The sequence below is a fragment of the Eumetopias jubatus genome, unplaced genomic scaffold, assembly GCF_037043125.1.
Source record: "Eumetopias jubatus isolate StellerSeaLion01/CBP00866 unplaced genomic scaffold, mEumJub1_p1.0 scaffold_13, whole genome shotgun sequence".
Lineage (NCBI taxonomy): Eukaryota > Metazoa > Chordata > Mammalia > Carnivora > Otariidae > Eumetopias > Eumetopias jubatus.
Genome location: NW_028274819.1, coordinates 99,364,005 through 99,385,871, shown reverse-complemented (window position 1 = coordinate 99,385,871; position 21,867 = coordinate 99,364,005). Strand labels below are relative to the sequence as shown.

The 21,867-nt window shown below is 44.2% G+C and overlaps 1 protein-coding gene across 1 annotated transcript in view; it reads right to left on the bottom strand.

The window, feature by feature from the left end:
- Positions 1 to 21,867, bottom strand: part of SMIM35 (small integral membrane protein 35) — a 57,717-nt gene that overhangs the window by 17,928 nt on the left and 17,922 nt on the right. The window contains exons 4-5 of the mRNA XM_088017516.1: positions 19,507 to 19,625; positions 9,550 to 9,586 (exon numbers count right to left, since the gene is read on the bottom strand). Of these exons, the coding sequence (XP_087873642.1) occupies positions 9,550 to 9,586; positions 19,507 to 19,625 (156 nt within the window). The remainder of the gene's footprint in view (positions 1 to 9,549; positions 9,587 to 19,506; positions 19,626 to 21,867) is intronic.

Below are 21,867 nucleotides of genomic sequence, written 5' to 3'. Positions count from 1 at the left end.
GGAAGGTGCTTTTATTTTATATCTTCCCTCATGGTTTCAATTTTATTACCAGGTACATTTGTTAGTCTAACTAAAAAAAAAAAAAAGAGTTTTCTGGAAAGTGAGATTCTGTACCATTTTTGTTTTTATTTTTATGCATTCAAATAAATGAGTATGTTAAGCATTTGCACACGTACACATTTTAAAATGTCTGTAATTAGGGTAAAAGTTTAACAAGTGTCAGATATCTTCAATCAAGTTTTGAACAATTTTGGTAGCAGGAAGACTTTATCTGATGTTTTATTTAATTTTGGCTTTCTAATTTAAAGATCTGAGGAATTTCTCTAGGTGACCAATTAGCAAGGATTCTGGAATGTACGGACTTCCTTGAAGTATCTCAAGATCTCAGGAACGTGTTGCTGAGAAAAGAAGCCTCTCACCTATTAATGTAGATGTGTGCTTCCACTACTCTCATTAAAACCTCATCCTGTAGATAGGTCTTCAAATCTACCCTCCTGTTCAGTTCTAAGACCTCTGACAAGCATTTTCCAAACTTAAAAAAGATTTTAGATGTAGTAGAAGTTTAAATAGGGTTTAGATTTTATAAAACCCTGTGTGTTCTCTTCCATATTTGTTTATGTGCTGCCTTATTAGTACAATCAAGGGGCTTTTCCTATTATTTTTGTTGTGTTTGGCTTCCTGATAATGTCCTTGTAAAATCAAGAAAGTCTACAGCAAGAGAGTCTACTCAAACGTGGAATGCTTAGAACAGATTTTAGTTTTCAATGTATCTCTTGATAAGAGATGAAAGAGAAGCCTCCCTCTCTCAGGTATAGAAGTTTCAAAAAGCACTTTAAATGAAAATTTACATGAAGTTTCAGAAACCGTCAGACAGCAAGAAATCACTTACAGAATTCTAGAATCCTTGGGCAATACAGAACAGAGGTTAAGAATTTGAGTGCTGGTGCCAAACAGACACAAATTTGAATCAACTTTACTTTGAGCAAGATAATTAATTTCTCCCAAGCTTAGTTTATTCATCTATCTAATGGAAATAAAAGTACCCACTGCTTCAAATTAATAATTTCTTTGAAATAATGTATTTCTATCACAAAGAAAGCCCTTAACAAATATTAAAAGTAGCAATTGTGGTTGTTGTTGATCACTTTTTTTTTTTAAGATTTTATTTATTTATTTGACAGCGAGAGACACAGCAAGAGAGGGAACACAAGCAGGGGGAGTGGGAGAGGGAGAAGCAGGCTGCCCACCAAGCAGGGAGTCCGATGTGGAGCTCGATCCCAGGACCCTGGGATCATGACCTGAGCCAAAGGCGGACGCTTAACAACTGAGCCACCCAGGTGCCCCTGCTGATCACTTTTTAAAAATATCATCACTGTCTCAATCTACATTCCCAACCTCACAATTTCACATATGGGTTAAAACAGGCTCAGGGACCACATGTCAAGGGTAGAAGGAAGAGGGAAATGACTACTTTCTATATGCATCAAGATATTCTTCACAAGAATTGGAATATGTGTCCATTAGGCTGCTGGTTGGTACCAGGTTGTAGTTATGAATATTAGGTGGTGAGGAGTTTTCTTCTGAACTTTTCCTTTGGTTCCCTATCAGCTCTAAGTAGAGCCCCAGGACCAGCCTCCTATCCTTGGCATTCTATGCTCCACATAGCATTCATTACCACATTCCCGTACACCGGACTGTATTTATGGGGTCCTTACTCCGTGCCAGGTCCTGCACTAGAACTGGGCATAGAGTGGTCAAGGCAGACAGGCTCCCCGCTTTCATGAACTCATGCTCTATGGGGAAGAGGCATGTTAAATAATCATCCTAGTAATCAGTTGATCAAAAACACACATTCTAGGAAGTGTGGTGTGTCAGAGTGCCTTTAGAACAGGGAACCTGAGCCATTCTGGGAGGTTGGGGAAGCCTCCTCCGAGGAAACATTTAAGTAAGACCTGAATCAGAAGTTAAGAGCAGCATTGAAGGCAAACAGAACTACGTGTGCAAAGGGCCTGAAATAGGACAGAGCATGGGACATGCACAGTAAAAAGTGCAAAGACGAGTGTGAGACCAGAGTATGTGCTGCTGTGGGATGGGGGGAGAAGGAGCAGGAAGTGGGGCACAGAGAGAAAGGGGCACTGGAGGAAATGGAAGAGATAAATGGCATCTTAGAGTACATGTTAGGGATTCTGAACTTCATTGTAAGAGCAATGGGAAACCAATCAAACATTTAAGCAGTGTGATGTTGTGACCAAATGTGTTCTGAGCACCACTCTGACATGTGTGTAGAATAAATTAGGGGAGAGCCAATAGAGAAGCAGGGAGACCACCTGGGAGGCAGGAGAGAGTGACCTGAACTTGGGTAATTATCATCTTGGCTATGGAATACATGGAATCAGTAATCCGAACCCCCAGCAGCTGAACAGGTAGCTTTGGTGGAAGGGATAGAGTATTATAGTATTAAGGCTTATATTCAGTTAATTAGGAAACCAGCTCAGGCCAAAACAGGATTTTACTGCCTTGGTCCATGAGCTCTGTAACAGACTTTTTAAGGTTGTTCAAGAATAAAGGAGTCAGATAAAATGCCGAATGCCTGGGTGGCTCAGCCGGTTAAGCGACTGCCTTCAACTCAGGTCATGATCCCGGGATCCTGGGATCGAGTCCCACATCTGGCTCCCTGCTCGGCAGGAAGCCTGCTTCTCCCTCTGCCTGCTTCTCCCTCTGCTTGTGCTGGCGCTCTTTCTCCCTGACAAATAAATAAAATCTTTAAAAAAGAGAGAGAGAGAAAAAATGCTAGCATGGCAGCATGAGAAGATCCCTCTCCAACGAAACTGGTGAAAAATTAAAACAACAACAACAACAACATTTAAAGCTCTGGAAATCGTTCTAAGGGCGAACAGCAACTAAAGAAATGTCTATGCAACAAAATCTACGAAAATCTGGTAAGAAAGGCAAGAATATGTGCTATTTGAACCAAGACCACTGTGCTCCTCCCCTCGCTCAGCCCAGCGGGGACTCGGCTCCAGACTGCTGCATCCAGGAACACAATGCTCCCACTCCCATCCCGCCCAGTTAGAGAGCTTTCTTCCCAGGGGGACCGGGGCCTCAGCAGTTCTCATCCCACCCGGAGCTACTGTTGCTAAGGCTAAGCTCCAGGAGAGTGCAGTTGAGAAGTGGGGGCTTTCTCTTCCTCCCAGCCCCCTTTCATTGGATAGGGGCAACTCCCTTGGGCAAGGCATGCTGAGAATACTGGGGCCCTGATTACCCTTGCCTCAGTTTATGAGGGTGAGCTTCCACACCAGGAGAGGCAAACCAAGAGGACCTCAGGCTGCTGCTCCCCACCCACTGAGTGCTCAGGTCCTAGAGGAGGCTCTCAGAGAGGGATCTGCCATTGTCCCCACCCCCAGCTCCACAGCCCTGGCTCAGATTTTTTTCTGGGGGGTGCGGGCAAGCAGGCCATAAAACAGCTCGTAGTATCTTCCCACAGGAACTGACTTCCTTTGCAACAGAACACGGAGAAGTTCAAACCTAAGCTTTGCTCTCAGCAGAGTGGAGGCTGTAGAGAAAAGCAACTGAAGTGAGAATCAGGGATTTAATGAACACACAGCTCAATTGTAGGCTAGCTAACTTGTAGGAGAGAACCAGGGAATAAGACAGCTGGGAGAAACCTTTGGGGGCCAAAACACATGTCAAACAGAGATCTCAGAAACGATTCCTTCGAAGGAGCCACAATTTGAGTGGATTCATTTGTAGAGCAATTAATACCCTAAAGCTTGCTGAAAACAACAGAGCAATCAACCAGCAATTAGTGGAGTTTAACAGCTGGGTGTGGTCAAGAAAAGCAAGGAAGAGAGCGCTACAAATACCAAGGTCATCTCAGGGCAACTGTGGGCATATTCAAAGCTGCATCTTCCTCAGGAGCAAAGAGCATCAGAGGTCAAACACTAGTGGGGAAAAGCAGACTTCACTAAAATAATCCAGCCAATCACTAAAAAATAAACAAGAAATAACAACACGCCTGGGACCAGTTGCCAACAAAAGTAAATCTATGACACATGCAAAGAAATCGAAAGTATAAAATATACTCCAGAAAGAAAAGGAGGTAACATGAATTGTCTGGGAGAGTAACAAGATGTTGGATTTAACAGAAAAAAAAACTTCAAAATACCCATTACAAGTCCATTCAGAGAACTAAAGGAAAGCGTGGTTAAAGACGTAAAGGAAGATATAACAACGTCACATAATACAAAGAATATCAATAAGGCAATAGAAATTATAAAAAAGAGTCAAATTGAAATTCTGGAGTTGAAAAGTACAATAACCAAAATAAAAATTTCATTAGAAGGGCTCATCAGATTTAAACCAGCAGAAGAAATTAAAGAACTTGAATCACTAGATTGGAAGAGATTATGCAAGATGAAAAACAGAGAAAAAAAGAACGAAGAAAAGTGAACTAAGCCCAGAGACATGGTGCACCATTTCACACCAAAAAAGTGTGCCAACATACATATAATGGAAGTACCAGAATGAGAGGAGAGAAATAGCAGAGAAAATAATTTTTTAAATAATGGCAGAAAACTTCCCAAATTTATTGAAAAATAACCTACACATCCAGGAAATTCAATAAACCCCAATATGATAAACATGAAGAGATCCACAAACAAATATGTCATGGTAAAAAAAAAGGCCAGAAGTCAAAGACAAGGAGAAAATCTTGAAAGCATTGGGAGAAAAAAGGACTGGTCACATACAAAGGACCCCCAATAAGATTAGCAGCTAGCTTCCCAGCAGAGGCAATGAAACCCAGAAGCAGTGGAATAACAAAATTCAAATTGTTCAAAGCAAAAAAAAAAAAAATCAACCAAGAATCCCATATTCAGCAAATCTCTTTCAAAAATGAAGGTGAAATAAGGATTTTCCCAGATGACCAAAAACTAGGACAATTTGTTGCTACCAAACCCACCTTATAAGACTACTAAAGGTTGTTCTTCAGGCTACAGACAAATGATCCTAGATGATTATTTGAATCCACACAAAGAAAACAAAGGTAGTTATGTACCAATAAAGGTAATTATGTAATTATTTTAAAGTATAAATGCATATTTCTCTCCTTCCTTCTTATAATTAAAAAGCAAATGTATAAATAATATATATATATAATGTAATGTTGGACCTATAACATAGAAAAATGTAATATTGGTCAATAACAACACAAAGGAGGTGGGTGGGAACAAAGCTAGACTGGGCTAAGGAAATGACTGCAGTTAGTAGAGTAACATAATGCACAGCTGGGTTTGTAACATTAATAGATGTGATGTGTATAACAATAATACACAAAAGTGGGGAAAACTGAATAGAGCTATAGAGAAATAATGTTTTCATACATCACTGGAATTAAGCTAGTAAAAATCTAAAGCTGATTCTGGTAAACTAAAATATATATGGTAAACCCTAGAGCAACCACTTTAAAAAACTGAAAAAAATATTAAAGAAACTAAAGTGCTACATTAGAAAAATATCCACTTGATGCAAAAGAAAGCAGTAAAGGAGGACTAGATAAACAAAAGACACAAGCCATACAGAAAACAGAAAATAAAATGACAGATATAAATTCAACTATATCAATAACAGCATTAAATATGAATGGATTAAACAATCAGATAAAAAGGCAGAAATTGTCAGACTGGGTTAAAAAACAACATGGATCGGGGCACCTGGGTGGCTCAGTCATTAATCATCTGCCTTTGGCCCAGGTCACGATCTCAGGGTCCTGGGATCGAGCCTTGCACTGGGCTCCCTGCTCCACGGGAAGCCTGCTTCTCCCTCTCTCACTCCCTCCGCTTGTGGTCTCTCTCTCGCTGTGTCTCTCTCTGTCAAATAAATAAAATCTTAAAAAAAAAAAAAACCATGGATCAACTATATGCTGTCTGCAGGAGACACAATTTAGATTCAAAAAAACAAATGGTTGACTATAAAAGGACAGAAGTAGATACATCGTGCAAACAGCAACTAAAAGAAAGCTGGAGTGGCTTCACTTATATCAGATAAAATAGACTTTTAAAAAAATATTACTAGAGAGGCACCTGGGTGGCTCAGTCGGTTAAGTGTCCGACTCTTGATTCCGGCTCAGTTCATGATCTCAGGGTTGTGAGATCGAGCCCTGCATCAGACTCACGCTGAATGTGGAGCCTGCTTAAGATTCTTTCTCTCCCTCTCTTCCTCCTCCTCCCCCTCCCTTTCTTAAAAAAAAATGTTCCTAGAGATAAAGAGGGACATTTCATAATGATAAAAGGGTCACTCCATCAGGGAGGTATAATAATTATAAAAGAGCACCAAGATACGTGAAGTAAAAACTGGCAGAAATGAAGGGAGAAACAGAAAACTCAACAACAGTTGAAAATTTCAATGTCCTACTTCCAGGATTGGCTAGAACAATTAAACAAAAGATTAACAAGGAAAACAGAAGACTTGAACAACACTATAAATCAACTCAACCTAAAAGACATCTCTAGTCAACAACAATAAAATATATATTCTTCTCAAGTGCACACTGAACATTCTCCAGGATAAACCATATATGCCAGGCATAAAACAAACTTCAATAAATTTAAAAGGATAGAATAACACCAAGTATTTTCTCTGACCACAGTGGAATGAAATTAGAAACCAACAGCAGGAAAAAATTTAAGAAGCTCACAAATACGTGAATATTAAACAAACTCCTAAATATGACCCATAACCAATGAGTCAAATAAGAAATCAAAAGAGAAATCAGAAAACACTTTCAGATGCATGAAAATAAAGACACAACATACCAAAACTTATGGGGTGCACCTGAGTCAGTGATTAGAGGGAATTTTGTAGTTGTAAATGCATATTTTAAGACAGAAAAAGGATCTCAATAGCTTAACTTCCACTTTAAGACACTGGAAAATGAAGGACAAACCAAACCTAGGGCGCACAGAAGGAAGGAACTTAGTGAAATAGAAAATAGAAAAATAATAGAGATTATAAAGGAAACCAGAAGTTTGTTTTCCGAAAAGTTCAACAAAACTGACAAATCTTTAGCTAGATTAAACAAGAAACAAAAAGAAAACTAAAATTACTAAAATCAGAAATGAACAAAGGGACATTATTACTGACCTTACAGAAATAAAAAGGAGTCCTATGAACAACTGTACACCGACATATTAGATAACGTTGATGAAATGGACAAATTCCCAAAGATGCAAACTTCTAAAACGGGCTCAAAAAGAAATAGATTATCCAAGTAGACATAAGAAGTGAAGAGATTAAATTAGTAATCAAAAACCTACCCACAAAGAAAAGCCCAAGTCCAAATATTTTCACTACTGAGTTAATACCAGTTCTTCACCAACTCTTCCAAAAAACAGAAGAGGAGGGAAATACTCCCAACTTTTTTAAGGCCAGTATTACCTTAATAGCAAAACCAGACAAAGATATCCTAAGAAAATTACAGACAAATATTACTTATGAACTTGGGAGACAAAAATCCTCAACAAAATACTAGTAAACTGGATCCAGCAACATATAAAAAGGATTATATGCCATATCCAAGTGAGAATTATCCCAGAAATGCAAAGTTGGCTCAACATCTGAAAATCAATTAATATAATACATCATATCAATAGAATTTTTAAAGTTACATGATTACCCAATAGATGCAGAAAAAGTATTTGACATAGATCAATGGAACAGAATAGAGAGCCCAGAAATGGACCCTCAACTCTATGGTCAACTAATCTTTGACAAAGCAGGAAAGAATGTCTAATGGAAAAAAGACAGTCTCTTCAACAAATGGGGTTGGGAAAATTGGACAGCCACATGCAGAAGAATGAAACTGGACCATTTTCTTACACCACACACAAAAACAGACTCAAAATGGATGAAAGACCTAAATGTAGGACAGGAATCCCTCAAATTCCTTGAGGAGAACACAGGCAGCAACCTCTTCAACCTCAGCTGCAGCAACTTCTTCCTAGAAACATCACCAAAGGCAAGGGAAGCAAGGGCAAAAATGAACTATTGGGACTTCATCAAGATAAAAAGCTTTTGCACAGCAAAGGAAACAGTCAACAAAACCAAAAGACAACCAACAGAATGGGAGAAGATATTTGCAAATGACATATCAGATAAAGGTCTAGTATCCGAAATTTGTAAAGAACTTATCATACTCAACACCCAAAGAACAAATAATCCAGTCAAGAAATGGGCAGAAGACATGAACAGACATTTCTGCAAAGAAGACATCCAAATGTCCAACAGACACATGAAAAAGTGCTCAATATCATTCTGCATCAGGGAAATCCAAATCAAAACCTCAATGAGATACCACCTCACACCAGTCAGAATGGCTAAAATTAATAAGTCAGGAAATGACAGATGTTGGCGAGGATGCGAAGAAAGGGGAACCTCCCTATACTGTTGGGAATGCAAGCTGGTGCAGCCACTCTGGAAAACAGTATGGAGGTTCCTCAAAAAGTTGAAAATAGAGCTACCCTATGACCCAGCAATTGCACTACTGGGTACTTACCCCAAAGATACAAATGTAGTGATCCGAAGGGGCACGTGCACCCCAATGTTTATAGCAGCAATGTCCACAATAGCCAAACTATGGAAAAAACCTAGATGTCCAACAGATGAACAGATAAAGATGTGGTATATATATACAATGGAATATTATGCAGTCATCGAAAAAATGAAATCTTGCCATTTGCAACAACACGGATGGAACTAGAGGGTATTATGCTAAGGGAAATAAGTAAATCAGAGAAAGATAATTATCATATGATCTCACTGATACGTGGAATTTGAGAAACAAGGCAGAGGATCAAGGGGAAGGGAGGGAAAAATGAAACAAGATGAAACCAGAGAGGGAGGCAAACCATAAGAGACTCTTAATCTCAGGAAACAAACTGAGGGTTGCTGGAGCGATGGGGGGGTGGGAAGGATGGGGTAGCTGGGTGATGGATATTGGGGAGGGTATGTGCTATGGTGAGCGCTGTGAATCGTGTAAGACTGATGAATCACAGACCTGTACCCCTGAAACAAACAATACATTATATGTTAATTAAAAAAGCATTTGAAAAATCCAACACCCTCTCATGATAAAAGCACTCAACAAACTACGAATAGAAGGGAACTTCCTCAACTTGATAAAAAGCCTTTATGAGAAACCCACAGCAAGGTTCCAGGATCCAAGATCAATATATAAAACTCTGTTGTACTTTTGCAACAAACAATCCAAAAATGAAGTTACAAAAGTCATTCACAATGGCATCAAAAAGAATAACACAGGGAGAAACTTAATAAAAGTAGTGTAAAACTTACACTCTGAATATTACAAATCATTGTTGAAAAAAATAAAGATCTAAATAGATGGGGAAACATCTCATGTTCAAGGATCAGAAGACTTAATTAACATTGTTAAGATGGCAATACTCCCCAAACTGATCTACAGATTCAACACAACCCTATCAGAATTCCAGATGACCTCTTTGTAGAAACTGACAAGTGGATTTTAATACTCACACAGGATTGCAAGGGACCCCGAATAGCTAAAACAGTCCTGAAAAAGAAAAACATAGAATCCTTACTTCCCAATTTTAAAACTTACTGCAAAGCAATAGTAATCAAGACTGTGGTCTTACACAAGGATAAACACATAGATCAGTGGAATATAACTAAGCATCCAGAAATAAATCCATGCAACTATAATCAACTGATTTTTTTTACAGCAAGGCCAAGACTATTTAATGGGAAAAGAACTGTCTTTTCAACAAATTGTGCTGGGACAACTGGATAGCCACATGCAAAATAATGCAGTTGGACCCTTACCTCACACCATATATAAAAATTAACTCAAAATAGGTCAAAGACCTAACTGTAAGAGCTAAAACTATAAAACTTTTCAAACAAAATGAAGGGGTAAATATGACCCTGGATTTGGCTAAAGATTCTTAGATAAGACACCCAAAGCATGAGCAGTGAAAGAGAAAAATCGGACTTCATCAAAATGTAAACCTTTTGGGATTCAAAGGACACCATCGCTAAAGTGAGACTCCCCACAGAAAGGGAGAAATTATTTACAAATCATGTATCTGATAAGGGACTTGTATCCAAAATATAAAGAATTCTTACACTCAAATTCAAAAAGACAAACCTGGGTGGCTCAGTTGGTTAAGCGACTGCCTTCGGCTCAGGACATGATCCTGGAGTCCCAGGATCGAGTCCCGCATCGGGCTCCCTGCTCAGCGAGGAGCCTGCTTCTCCCTCTAACCCTCCCCCTTCTCATGTACTCTCTCTCTCTCTTTCTCACTCTCTCAAAATAAATAAATCTTTAAAAAAAAAAGACAAACCAGTTTTAAAATGAGTGAATGATCCGAATAAATATTTCTATAATGAAGATATACGCATGGCCAATAAGTACATGAAAAGATGCTTCTGACATCATTAGTCATTAGGGAGATACAAATCAAAACCACAGTGAAATACCACTTCACATCCACTAGGAGAGCTAGACTTAAAAAGTGAGATAAGTGTTGGTGAGCATGTAGAGAAATTAAAAATCTCATACAATGCTGGTGGGAATAAAATGGTGCAGCCGCTTTGGAAAATAATCTGTCAGTTCCTCAGAGTTACCATATGACCCAGCAATTCCACTCCTAAGTATGCGCACACAAAAAAATAAAAACATGCCCACAGAAAAATATGTATGCGAATGTTTATAGCAGCATTGGTTATAATAGCTGAAAGACAGAAACAACCCAAATGTCCATCAACAAACAAACAGATAAACAAAAGGTGGTATATATCCAGATGACAGAATACTATTTGGCCCAAAAACAAATGAAGTTCTGATACATGCTACTACTCAGATAAACCTTGAAAACATTATGCTAAGTGAAAGAAGTCAGTCACAAAAGTCTGCATATTATATGCTTCCATTCACACAAAAGTCCTGAATAGGAAAATCTACAGGGATAGAAAGCAGTTATTGGCTGCTTAAAGGGTAAGAGGTGGGAGGGATGGGAAGGTAAGGGGGTTTATAGATAAAGGGCATGGGATTAGGTGGGGATTTTTTTTGAGGTGATGAGTATCTTCTAAAATTGACTGTGATGATGGTTGCAGATATATGTGAATACACTAAAAATCACTGAATTATATACTTCAAATGGGTGAATTATGTATTATGTGAATTATACCTAAATAAAGCTGTTTTTAAAAAAATAAAATGCCAGCCTATTTTTATCTCTATCCCCACTTGCAGCTGGAAAGAAGAGGTCCCTAAATCCTTAAAGTCAAAGAAACGCACTGAAATGTATTTTGTATGATCCAAGTACCGTGCAGATATAATGTTTAAAACCCATGCAAAAAGCTGAGGTACGAAAATCCTTACAGTTAGGGTCCCATCTGCTCACATTCCAGAAAAGAAGTCTTAGTCACCAGCAAATCTGCCAGGTTTGGGAAAATGCAGGTATTACCCTTCATGCAACACAATGTTTCCTAAACCATGTGGATGAGCTGACCTAACACCAGGAAAGTTTCCAAATGGTCAGCCCATCCACCTACACCATGACCTCCCTCCAGATGCCCCTCCAACTCCCATTTACCAGTTTATTTTGACAAAAACAAAACCAAAAACCAGTCTGACCCCCTCTCACTTAGAGGGAACCTCTAACAAGTGGTTGGATCTCTCTAACTTTTTAGCTCCATACTGCCAGGGGGCTTAAAAACAAACAATAAAATTAGCAAATACATCAAATAAAATCAGAAGAAAGTGTTAAAATTCAAAATTTCAGTATAATCAACCCCAGTGGAAAGCGGGAGGTTTAAGTGTTAGGATTAATACTGGTGAAGGCTGACTTGGAGACCACAGGGCCCGGGGGCCAGCTCTGGCAATAAAAAAGGAGATGTTTTGACCTCCGTGAACTTCTGGTAAATCTGGTTCCCTTGGTTCCCCAATCCATCGAGTTTTATGGAGCCCACACTTCTCTGCAGCTGGAACCCAGAGTCCCCTTTTTTTATTGTTCATTTCATCAAATGACGCTGATGCAAAATTCAGTTCTTTTTTTCTCAAACTGTTTAAACTCATTCTGAATTGTGAACCCTAAAATTTACACTTGACCCATGAACAACCACAGGGTTAGGGGCACCAAGTATAATTTTTGACTCCCCAAAAACTTAAAAGCCTGTTTACCAGAACCCTCACCGATAACATAAGCAGTCGATATACACATATCTTGTATGTTCTATTTATTCTGTACTGTATTCTGACAACAAAGTCAGCTAGGGAAAAGAAAATGTTAAGAAAACCATAGAAAGAGAAAAATACATTTGCAGTACTACACTGCAAAAAAATCCCCATATAGAGACGATGGACTCTGAAAAACTGAGGGTTCTAGAGGGGAGGGGTGTGGGGGGATGGGTTAGCGTGGTGATGGGTATTAAAGAGGGCACATTCTGCGTGGAGCACTGGGTGTTATGCACAAACAATGAATCGTGGAACACTACATCAAAAACTCATGATGGAATGTATGGTGATTAACATAACAATAAAAAATTTAAAGAAAAAAAATCCCCATATAGACAGTGTGCCCCGAGGTCCCTCTCTCACTGCAACAGTTTGGAGGAACAGACCCAGGGAGCCCCTTCTTCCAGCCTCCGACCACCCTCCAACCTCCTCTGTAGCAGCGACCACCCCCTGCCTCAGGGACCAGCCAACACCAGCTTTCCAGCTTAGCCCCCACCGCCCACCAACTATGAGCTGCCAGATTTGCCAGAATGATTCCACCCACGTGGAGGCCGTGGCCAGCCGCCTGGTCAGCCTGCACCTTCGGGCCTCCAACCCTCCCTCTCTCTGAACTTCTAATTCCACTGCGATGCTGTTTCTGGACCACGAGGGCACTTCCCCCCGGGGCTGGGCCGGGGACCAGCACCAAGGCACTGGGATCCTTGGGTGCAAAACCGAGACCCTGGCCGCGCCCTCCTCCAGAACAAACAGAAGCCTCCCAGGACTGACCAGGCAAACCCCTGAACTCCGTGGAAGCCGCCCCGCCCCAGAGAAGAACCTGAAGCAGGCCCTTCTGGATCTGCAAGCCCCGGGCGGTGCCCACGCAGATGCTGGAACCTGCTGGAGAACGGCATCCTAGAGAAGCAGGTGAAGCTCAGTAGGAAGATGGGGCGCACCTGCCTGAGCTCGGCGGGCTGCGCTGCGCAGCCTCGCTTCCAGGGGCTCAACCTCCGGCAGACGGGCAACCCCCAGGGGCCCGGGCCTTCGAGGGGGTCCCTCTGCACCCCCTGCTGTTGGGGCTTCTGCCTGAGCTTTTCCCTGCAGCCGCTAGGCAGCTTTTTAAACCTCGACCAAACCGGAAAGCAAGTGGAAACAGTATAGCTCTTTGCAGGAAAAAAAAAAAAATCTGCATATAAGTGGATCCAGACAGTTCAAACCTATGTTATTCAAGGGTCAACTGTATTTTTTTTTACTTCAATTAACTCCTCAGTTATAAGCCAAATTAAAACATAGTCAATTCCATTTTTAAAAGATCAATCCAAATTGCAAAAGAGATGCCGTGTGTGTGTGTGTGTGTGTGTGTGTGTGTGTATATATATATGTATGCATACACAGGCGAGCCCACACACATAAAAGACACTGTAATTGTGTGGGAGTAGGGTAGGAGTAAAGAAGGATTTTCAAATTTTACCTTGTATTAATTGAACCCTATAAAATTGCCATTTTTCTAAGTCAAAACAGATATCAGCAATTTCATACCATTTTAATTTTTTGCAACATGAACGTTTATGTAATATAAACTATGGACTTTGTGTGACAATGATGTATCAGTGTAGCTTCATTGGTTGTTAACGAATGTGGCATTCTGGTGGGGGCACTGATGTGGGAGACTGTGCGTGGGGGGGCAGGAGTTCATGAGCAATCTCTGTATCTTCCTCTTAATTTTGCTGTGAATTTAAAAATTATTTTTTTAGGGGTGCCTGGGTGGCTCAGTTGGTTGGGTGTCTGACAGCTCGGGACATGATCCCAGAGTCCTGGGATCAGGCCCCGCGTCGGGCTCCCTGCTCAGCAGGGAGCCTGCTTCTCCCTCTCCCTCTGCTGCTGTTCCCCCTGCTTGTGCTCTCTCTCCATCAAACAAATAAACAAAATCTTTAAAAAAAAATTTTTTTTAAACCTAGACACATTGATTTGCTCACTACCCATGACACTGGATGGAAAGAATGGAATAAAGGTTAAATCAGCTAGGCACCAAGCCATGTGAGCCCATACAGTGATCGCCATCTGCCCACACTGTTCACTAGTCTGCCTCTGTTCCTAATGTAAGAATGACGGTGGGCAGAAATGGTCTCCACATAGATCACGATCACACATGACATAAAACAAGGCTGTCGGGCCCCTTGCTCTTTAAGTAATGCCACATGATCTGATGCCACTTTTAGATTAGACAAATACAGTCTCCTTTCACAGGAAGATAAGCATCACACTTGACGCTCATGGTAGGGTTTATGGAGTAGGAGACCTCAAGAACCTCTTGGTCCTGGCAACCAACTGCCCAGGAAGAAATGCAATCTTGACATCAGCTGCTTCCCTGCCTACTCAGCCCTGTACCTCAACACACCCCTGTGTATCACAGGCCCCAGCTTGAGTCAAGTTTTCCCTGCAATTTAGGCAAGTTGGAACATTGTAGACCAGGTGGTCCCAAATACTTCAGAGTCCCCTAAGGATCTTTCCAAGAAGAGAGCTACCTGGAAGCCATTCCAGATCTGTCTCCTCCAACTCTGCAGAATGGGAGCCCAGGAATCTGTAATTTTCAATAAGCCCCCAAGGGGACTCTCTGCCACCATTTGGGTCTGCAGGACAGGGCAACGGGTCCACCAAAGTCTCTTCTAGGAGAATCAGTATAGGGAGTTTCCCAAAGAAATAGTTCCAGGTATCTACACTAAAGAGGAAGAAGGTAAGAGTCATAGTGAGTATACTTAAGGTTAAACACAAAGATGTTTAGGTTTGGAAATGTATTGTTTTGAGTAAGACCTGAAGATAAATAAACATTTTAGATTTCTTGGTAGATTCCAGTCCTAAGAACACTTCGTTTTAATACTCCTCTGAACAAGATAAGGTCAATGAGAAAATTAGAAGCAATCCTCATTTCTAATAAGTGAGCCTTCGGGGTAAATTGACTGCTGAGTGTTAGCGACCCCCTTGCTGTGGTGATCTTGAGGGAAGTGATCCAATCAATGGGTGTCTGACGACAGAGACAGAGAAAAGCTACAAAGACGGAGCCCTGGCCCTGAGTCAGGGTGCAGAGGCTAGCATTCTAGAGCCTTCCTGACAAATAACACCCGGAAGGTCTAGTTCCCTGAACAGAGTCTTGGTGGTGTCCCATCATCCAGGGGGAGGCATATATAATATATCCCCCAGCCAGTCCCAGTCATCTCAGAAATCCACCCCTCCCCCCAACCTTGGACTGTCCTACTCAGACACCAAGGGCTGGGAGAGATGGGGAAGATCCTGTCTCTGCCTGCAGAGCCCAGTCCCCATGAACAGCGGAAGCAAATAAAAACACTTCAGCGGCCACCAGTTTGGAGTGTAAGCTGTGGTCACTCACCTTGGGGGGAGTCAAGCCACATTTCCTTTACATTCACTTAAGCAAATGGCTGCTGAGGGCTGGAGGGAATCACTGTAACCCACCGCCCCCACCCCAGGGCACCAGTCTGAGTGCCTAAGTTTTGCTGGACAGGGTCTGTGTCTCAGCAGGTATGGAACGGAGAAAGCATCCCTGAGTGTTTCAAGTCTTGTCAGAGGTCTTTTAGGAGGTGGCCCTCGGGCTCAGATGGAACCTGGCCAAGGACTCTCCCTCGAGCCCTCCACATCAGTGCTCCCCAGAGCGTGGGTGCACCCACTGGTAATCAGAGGTGATTGTAGTGGAGAGTCATGTTTCTGTTCAATAGTCAGGCATTTATTTCAACGCATTTAAGAAGAGCAATTAGCACATTGCATCTGGATTTTGTGGACTTCGTTGCTTAGGACAAGTTTAAAGAAATAAGAAATTTAATTTCAAGAATTAACTCGGGTTTAGGAAAAATATTAAATAATAGTACATGTGGTTTGAGGGTGAGACACAGGTCTGGGTTAAGCATATGAGTAACAGCCAAACACCAGGCCATCCCAGAAGAGACGGAGATGCCTTCTAGAAAGGAAAATGTCCTAAAGGAACAAAATGCCAGGGTCGCCTGAGCCGGGGCGGGGGGGGGGAAGGGGGGCAGGGGAAACCACCCCTCATATTTCCTTCCGCCCACAACCTCATGCCTACCGCCAAACTGAAGAGCTGCAAAAAAGAGCAAGTAAAAACCACAACAGCTTTGTCAATAATCCTAACATGCTACTTTTGTAACAAATATATCTTAGCTAAAAAAAAGGGGGGGGCTATTTCACAAAACCTTCCATGGGGCATGGCAAGCATGAACTGTCGTAGCAACAGGAGACAGTGGTCCCTTGACACAGAGGACATGAGAGGTCTGCAGGCACGAGGGCCCTCCCCCAAGGGCAGCAGCGTGACCACAGCTCTGACACTAGCAGCAATGGGGGACAATGCCACAGTGAGCCAGAGGCGGGGGACGGCTCAAGGGGTGGCCAAGAAAGCTGGTGCAGAGAGAGAAGCTAAGACGCCATCTGGGAGTGTTTCAAAAGAAGCGGTATTCCCGTATTCTTGCATGTTTGTTCCCTCCTTCTCTTTAACTGATGTGTGCTTTATTAATGGTCATATGTACTAGAGCACAATACAAATATAATTTACAAATACACAGACATCACTCAAAATTGTACCCTCAAAGTTGTTTACAGATGGGAGGCAGGATCAAGAAAGTTGGGCAACTCCATGGGGCGCCTGGGTGGCTCAGTCGTTAAGCGTCTGCCTTCGGCTCAGGTCATGATCCCAGGGTCCTGGGATCGAGCCCCGCATCGGGCTCCCTGCTCGGCAGGAAGCCTGCTTCTCCCTCTCCCACTCCCCCTGCTTGTGTTCCCTCTCTCGCTGTGTCTCTCTCTGTCAAATAAATAAACAAAATCTTTAAAAAAAAGTTTCCTTATAAAAAGAAAAAGAAAAGAAAGCTGGGCAACTCCAGGTCTACATTAGTCACTAACTATACCTGCCCGGATGGCTGTCCACACTCACTCTGTGTAAACTGTACTGCCCCCGCTGGATGCTGAGGGAGGAGGGTTTGAGGAGAACCTGTGCCACGGGGTTCATCCCACCCCATGCTGCATCAGGGGCTGGAGGGCCCAGGCTTCTCAGGAGGAGAAGGTTACAGGGAGGCTTTGTAAAGTCTATTCAGAGTCCCGGAAGGAGCTCAGGGCTTGCCTTCAGAGGGACGTGCCATGGAGCCCCAGCCCTAGCTCACACCAGCGAGCCATTCTGAACTTCAAGCTCATCTTCTGTCAAATGAAGAGCTAATGAATGATATATACCTTATGGCATTGTTGCAAGACTCACGCGAGGTAAGACAAAAGGGCTTTGGGGAATCACAGAGCATCTTCCTTCTCCCAGCTAATGTCCCAAGGCATGGGGTGGCCCCAGAGACTCCAAAGCTTGCAAGGAACAGATGCCCCAGGGCCAACCAGGAGTACCTGTGCTGAGCACCACCGCCCCCCCAGACAAAGCCAGGCCTCAGCTCAAGTGGACCAGAAGTCATGCACAGCTCAGGCAAGCTGGGGCACTGGGAGCCAGTGTGGAGCCAGCCACCCACACCAACCATCAGTCACCCCTGCTGTCTCCAGGCTCCTGCAGCTGCTGGGGAAGTTCAGGGGCAAGGAGGCTTTCACTCTTTGACTCTTCTTGTTGGTGTCTGCCAGACCTTTAGGGGGAGAAGGAGACAGACACACACACACACACACACACACACACACACACACACACACACAGTGGCAGGTACTTGTTCTGAGCACCCCTGGGGTCCTCCTGCCCCACAGCATCCTTTTCACCCAAGCCACAGCACAGGCTGATTCACGCAAATTACAAAAAACACAATAAACCAGGGCTGTTTGTATGATTGAGGTTCAGAGGCTTTGGGGTTTTCTGGATATGGCCTTGATGAATCTAGAAACACCTGAATCTTTGGGTGATTCCCCCCTTTTCTCTCCCTTGTTGCCTTAATCACCCTGATGTGTACTGAACCCCAGACCAGAGGCTCCCAAAGCTTTGTGTACCCTTCAGAGGAAATGTCTCCACTGACCTCCCCGATCCATTTCCATCCCATGTATTTCCTCCAAGTCCCTGCAAAAGAACCTCTCCAGGAGCAGAAATATGCTTTTGCCATAAAGGGGAAACAGGAGAGAGAGAGAGGAGGGGTCTACTGCACACTTCTGTGAGGATGGCAGGAGGCTCATCCTTGCCCGTGTCTGGGGCCAAGAAAGATTCAAGGGAGGTCAAAGCCATTGCTTTCACTAAAGCTGGTGGCATGAGAAGCAGAAAAATTGTCCCTCCCAATTTTGTACAGACTGTGTTATGCCTTTTCCTGTTCTCTGCTGACATCCTGAAAGAGACTCTGAGCTTCTCACACACAGGCACACGGATGCTCATCCATCTCCACATGTCGCCATCCAGCTCCATGCCCGGCACAGGTAGATGCTGAAGTAAGCCACAAGCACAAGGGGCATGGCTGATTCAGCTCCATCCTTACAGGGCTAGCACAGTGTCTAACACAGCAGATGCTCAGTACTGCTTATTTGATTAAAGCTGCTGGAATTAGTGGCCCCTCCCCTCTCTTCTCCCTCCCCTCGCTGAGACCTTCAAATTAAACACAGGCTTCAGACAACCTAGAAGATCTTGCAGATCTAGTGCTGGGTCTCAGAGATCCGTTGTACAGGTGACAGTCTGAGATGGAGATTTTATCCAGGTGTGAGCTCTCCCATCAGCCCAGGAAGGGGGTAAAGGTGAGAACTCTCACCACACTGCAGATACAGGATCAGAAAGGCCATCAGCCCCACCCTACCTGTGCATGCCTTTACCATCAGAACACCCCGCAGCACAGGGGGGGTATCAAAGCCAGCCACATCATTTGTGGTTTCACTTCTATGGTGAATCACGGCCCCGTGCAGGGGCCCAAGGAAGGCCGTCTCGGGTTGAAATACTGGCGAGCTTACAGCGAAAAGAGGCATCAGGGTGAACCAAGGAAAGCACGAAGTCTGCACTCCACCTGCCATGGTTCAGTGTGCCAGGTACCCGGGGGCCAATCATGAGCCTTCTGTGGAGAGAAACAGTTTACCTGCCTCACTGGGATGTGGTGAGGTGTGAAAAGTGCTTGACAAACAGAAAATCCTCCGCACCTGTGAATTATTTCAGGTGTTCACAGCAGTTTGCTGGACAGATACACAGGCGCCCCGTGGAAAAATGGCAGGCCACTATTTGCATAGACTCAGTGTGAAAAGTCATCCCCACCCACCTCCCAACCCCCAACCCCAGCCGAGCAGCGCTGCCTCCCTACCTCCAGAAAAGACCCGGACTCCGGTTCCCTGAATCCAGCCTGTACCACTGCTTGAGGCTCCAGGGCACCCAGGAAGGGAGGGAGAAAGCAGAAGCTCTCTGCTGCCCATGGGAAGCTAGCTGTTAAAGGGCCAGCAGGAAATCTTAAAGGAAGGAGAGAAGATGTGAAAGATGCCTCCCACGCACAGGGGGGTTTCCAGGCAGCTAATAAGCTGAAGCTTCAGGCCTCCCCCTTACATGGACCCTTCCAAGCCTCTCTACCTAGTTTTGTATTCTTGTTCTAAGAAGCCTCCAAAACCTTAGAAGCTTCCGGCCTCGTAAAACCTGGATCTGCCCTGACTCCTCTCTCCCCATCTCTCCCCTCAATCTGATAGCCAACACCCTCTGCCAGCCAGCCTCCTCCCACCGGACATTCACCTGTCCAGCCAGCTTGGACAGGCCAGTGGGTTCCTGCCTCCAGGCCTGAGCTCAAGACTTTCCCCTGCTGGGATGGCCTCTTCTCTAACTTTTTGGCCTACTGAATTCCTACTCACTCTGCAAAACCCATAGCAAATACTCCTGACAGTAGGAAGCCTTTTCCCAAGTCCCAAGCAGAATCAACATTCCTCAAGGGTGCCCCCTCACAGCACATATATGTCACCTGGAAACTTCAGTTTGGAGGGTCAGCCTCCATGCCACGCTGTGTGTTCCCCCAACATCCCGGTGGGCTTATCTGATTCTGTATCCACAGAGCCTGCCAGCTCAGAGCCGGCCCCTCCCAGGTGCTGGGCAAATATTTCTTTTTTGTTGTTGTTGTTGGGCAAATGTTTCTTAAATAAATAAACTGATGAGGCGCACCTGGGTGGCTCAGTCAGTTAAGTGTCCGACTCTTGATCTCAGCTCAGGTCTTGATCTCAGGGTCCTGAGTTCAAGCCCCCCATGGGGCTCCATGCTGGGCATGGAGCCTATGTAAAAATAAATAAATCAATGAATGAATCAGTGAATAGCCCTAGTGCTGGGGACAATGACAGCATGATTTTGAAAGGTCAGAGTGCAGTCCTGGTGTCCCGTCGGCAGTCATTGCTCTCACATTCTGGCCACCCCTCCTGGGATACCTTCCTCAGCCCCTGCCGGGAAGCCCAGCCCTGAGAAACCATTCCTGGAGCCTGTGCGCCCTCGTGTGGCTGAAGCGGCCACCAGCACCTCCCCACCCCCAGGAACCAGAGGCAACAGTCCCTGGACATCCTACAAAGATGTCTGACGCCCACCCACAGCAATGTGTTTAACCAGGGTCTTATTCACGTGGAGGCTCAAGTCTGTAATTCCCTGGCCTCGAAGGGACTAGGAGGGCTCATCTCACCCATGGTTTCAAACATCCCACTCCAGACCCGGTTCCCCTGACAGGGATGGTTGGTAGTCTCCACATCTGTTCAGATCTCAGAGAAAAGAGAAAGCTGTCCCCGCTTCCCGTGTCCCTGGCCCGACATTCCCACCTGTGGCTTCCAACGCCGGCCTGGCAGCCTGTGAGTGAGCACCTCAAATCCTGGGGCCTTCCGAGATGCCTGGGATTGGCGCCAGGGCCAGGATGAGCTCTGGGGGCCGTGAGCATGGCAAAGGCGCGCCCTCCCTCCGGGTCTCTAAAAGAGCGCACCTGCTACTCTACTCCAACTGCCTTTCTCACTCCGTAGTGCACAGAGCCCCAGCCCTGCCACCTGGAATCCGGGAGAGCAAACCATTGTGCTTTGTTCCGCCTGTGCTGTGATGTCTGTCAGTGAGGCATGCCTTCCACTGCTGTCCCCTTCCCCTTACCAAATAGTCATTTCCCTGTCCCCCCTAACTCCTGAAGAAGTCAAAGACCACCCCCACCCCCCACTCTACCCATTCATTCATATCCTCCTTTTCACACCATTTCACAGCTGCCTAGAAAATGCCACTTAATAACTGCCTCTCCTAGAAGTCCACCTTGATTATTTATTCAATAATCACTAAGCATTGTTTTGATGAACAGGCCATGCATACAAGCCCCAGATCTCTGCTGGGGGAGACAGAGGAGCGGATATATTATTACAGTGGTTATTACAGTGCAACGGGTGCTTTAAGAGGTGAGTATGGGGGCTCTGAGAGCACCGGAGGCTGCAGAGACCCCAGATTTGAGGGGGGTGTCACAGAAGTGTTCCTGGATGAGGGGACATGTGCACTGAGTTGCAAAGGATGACTAGGTAGTCAGGTGCTGTGCAGAGGAGGTGCTCAAGGAAGAAAGCACTCTGGGCTGAAGGCAGGAGAGACAGCACTGAAGGTTCTGTGTGGTCAGAGGCTGGGAGTGTCAAGTGGTGGCCACGGGCAGGTCACCAGGGGCAGGGGCCTTTCTGCCTATCAAGGAGAC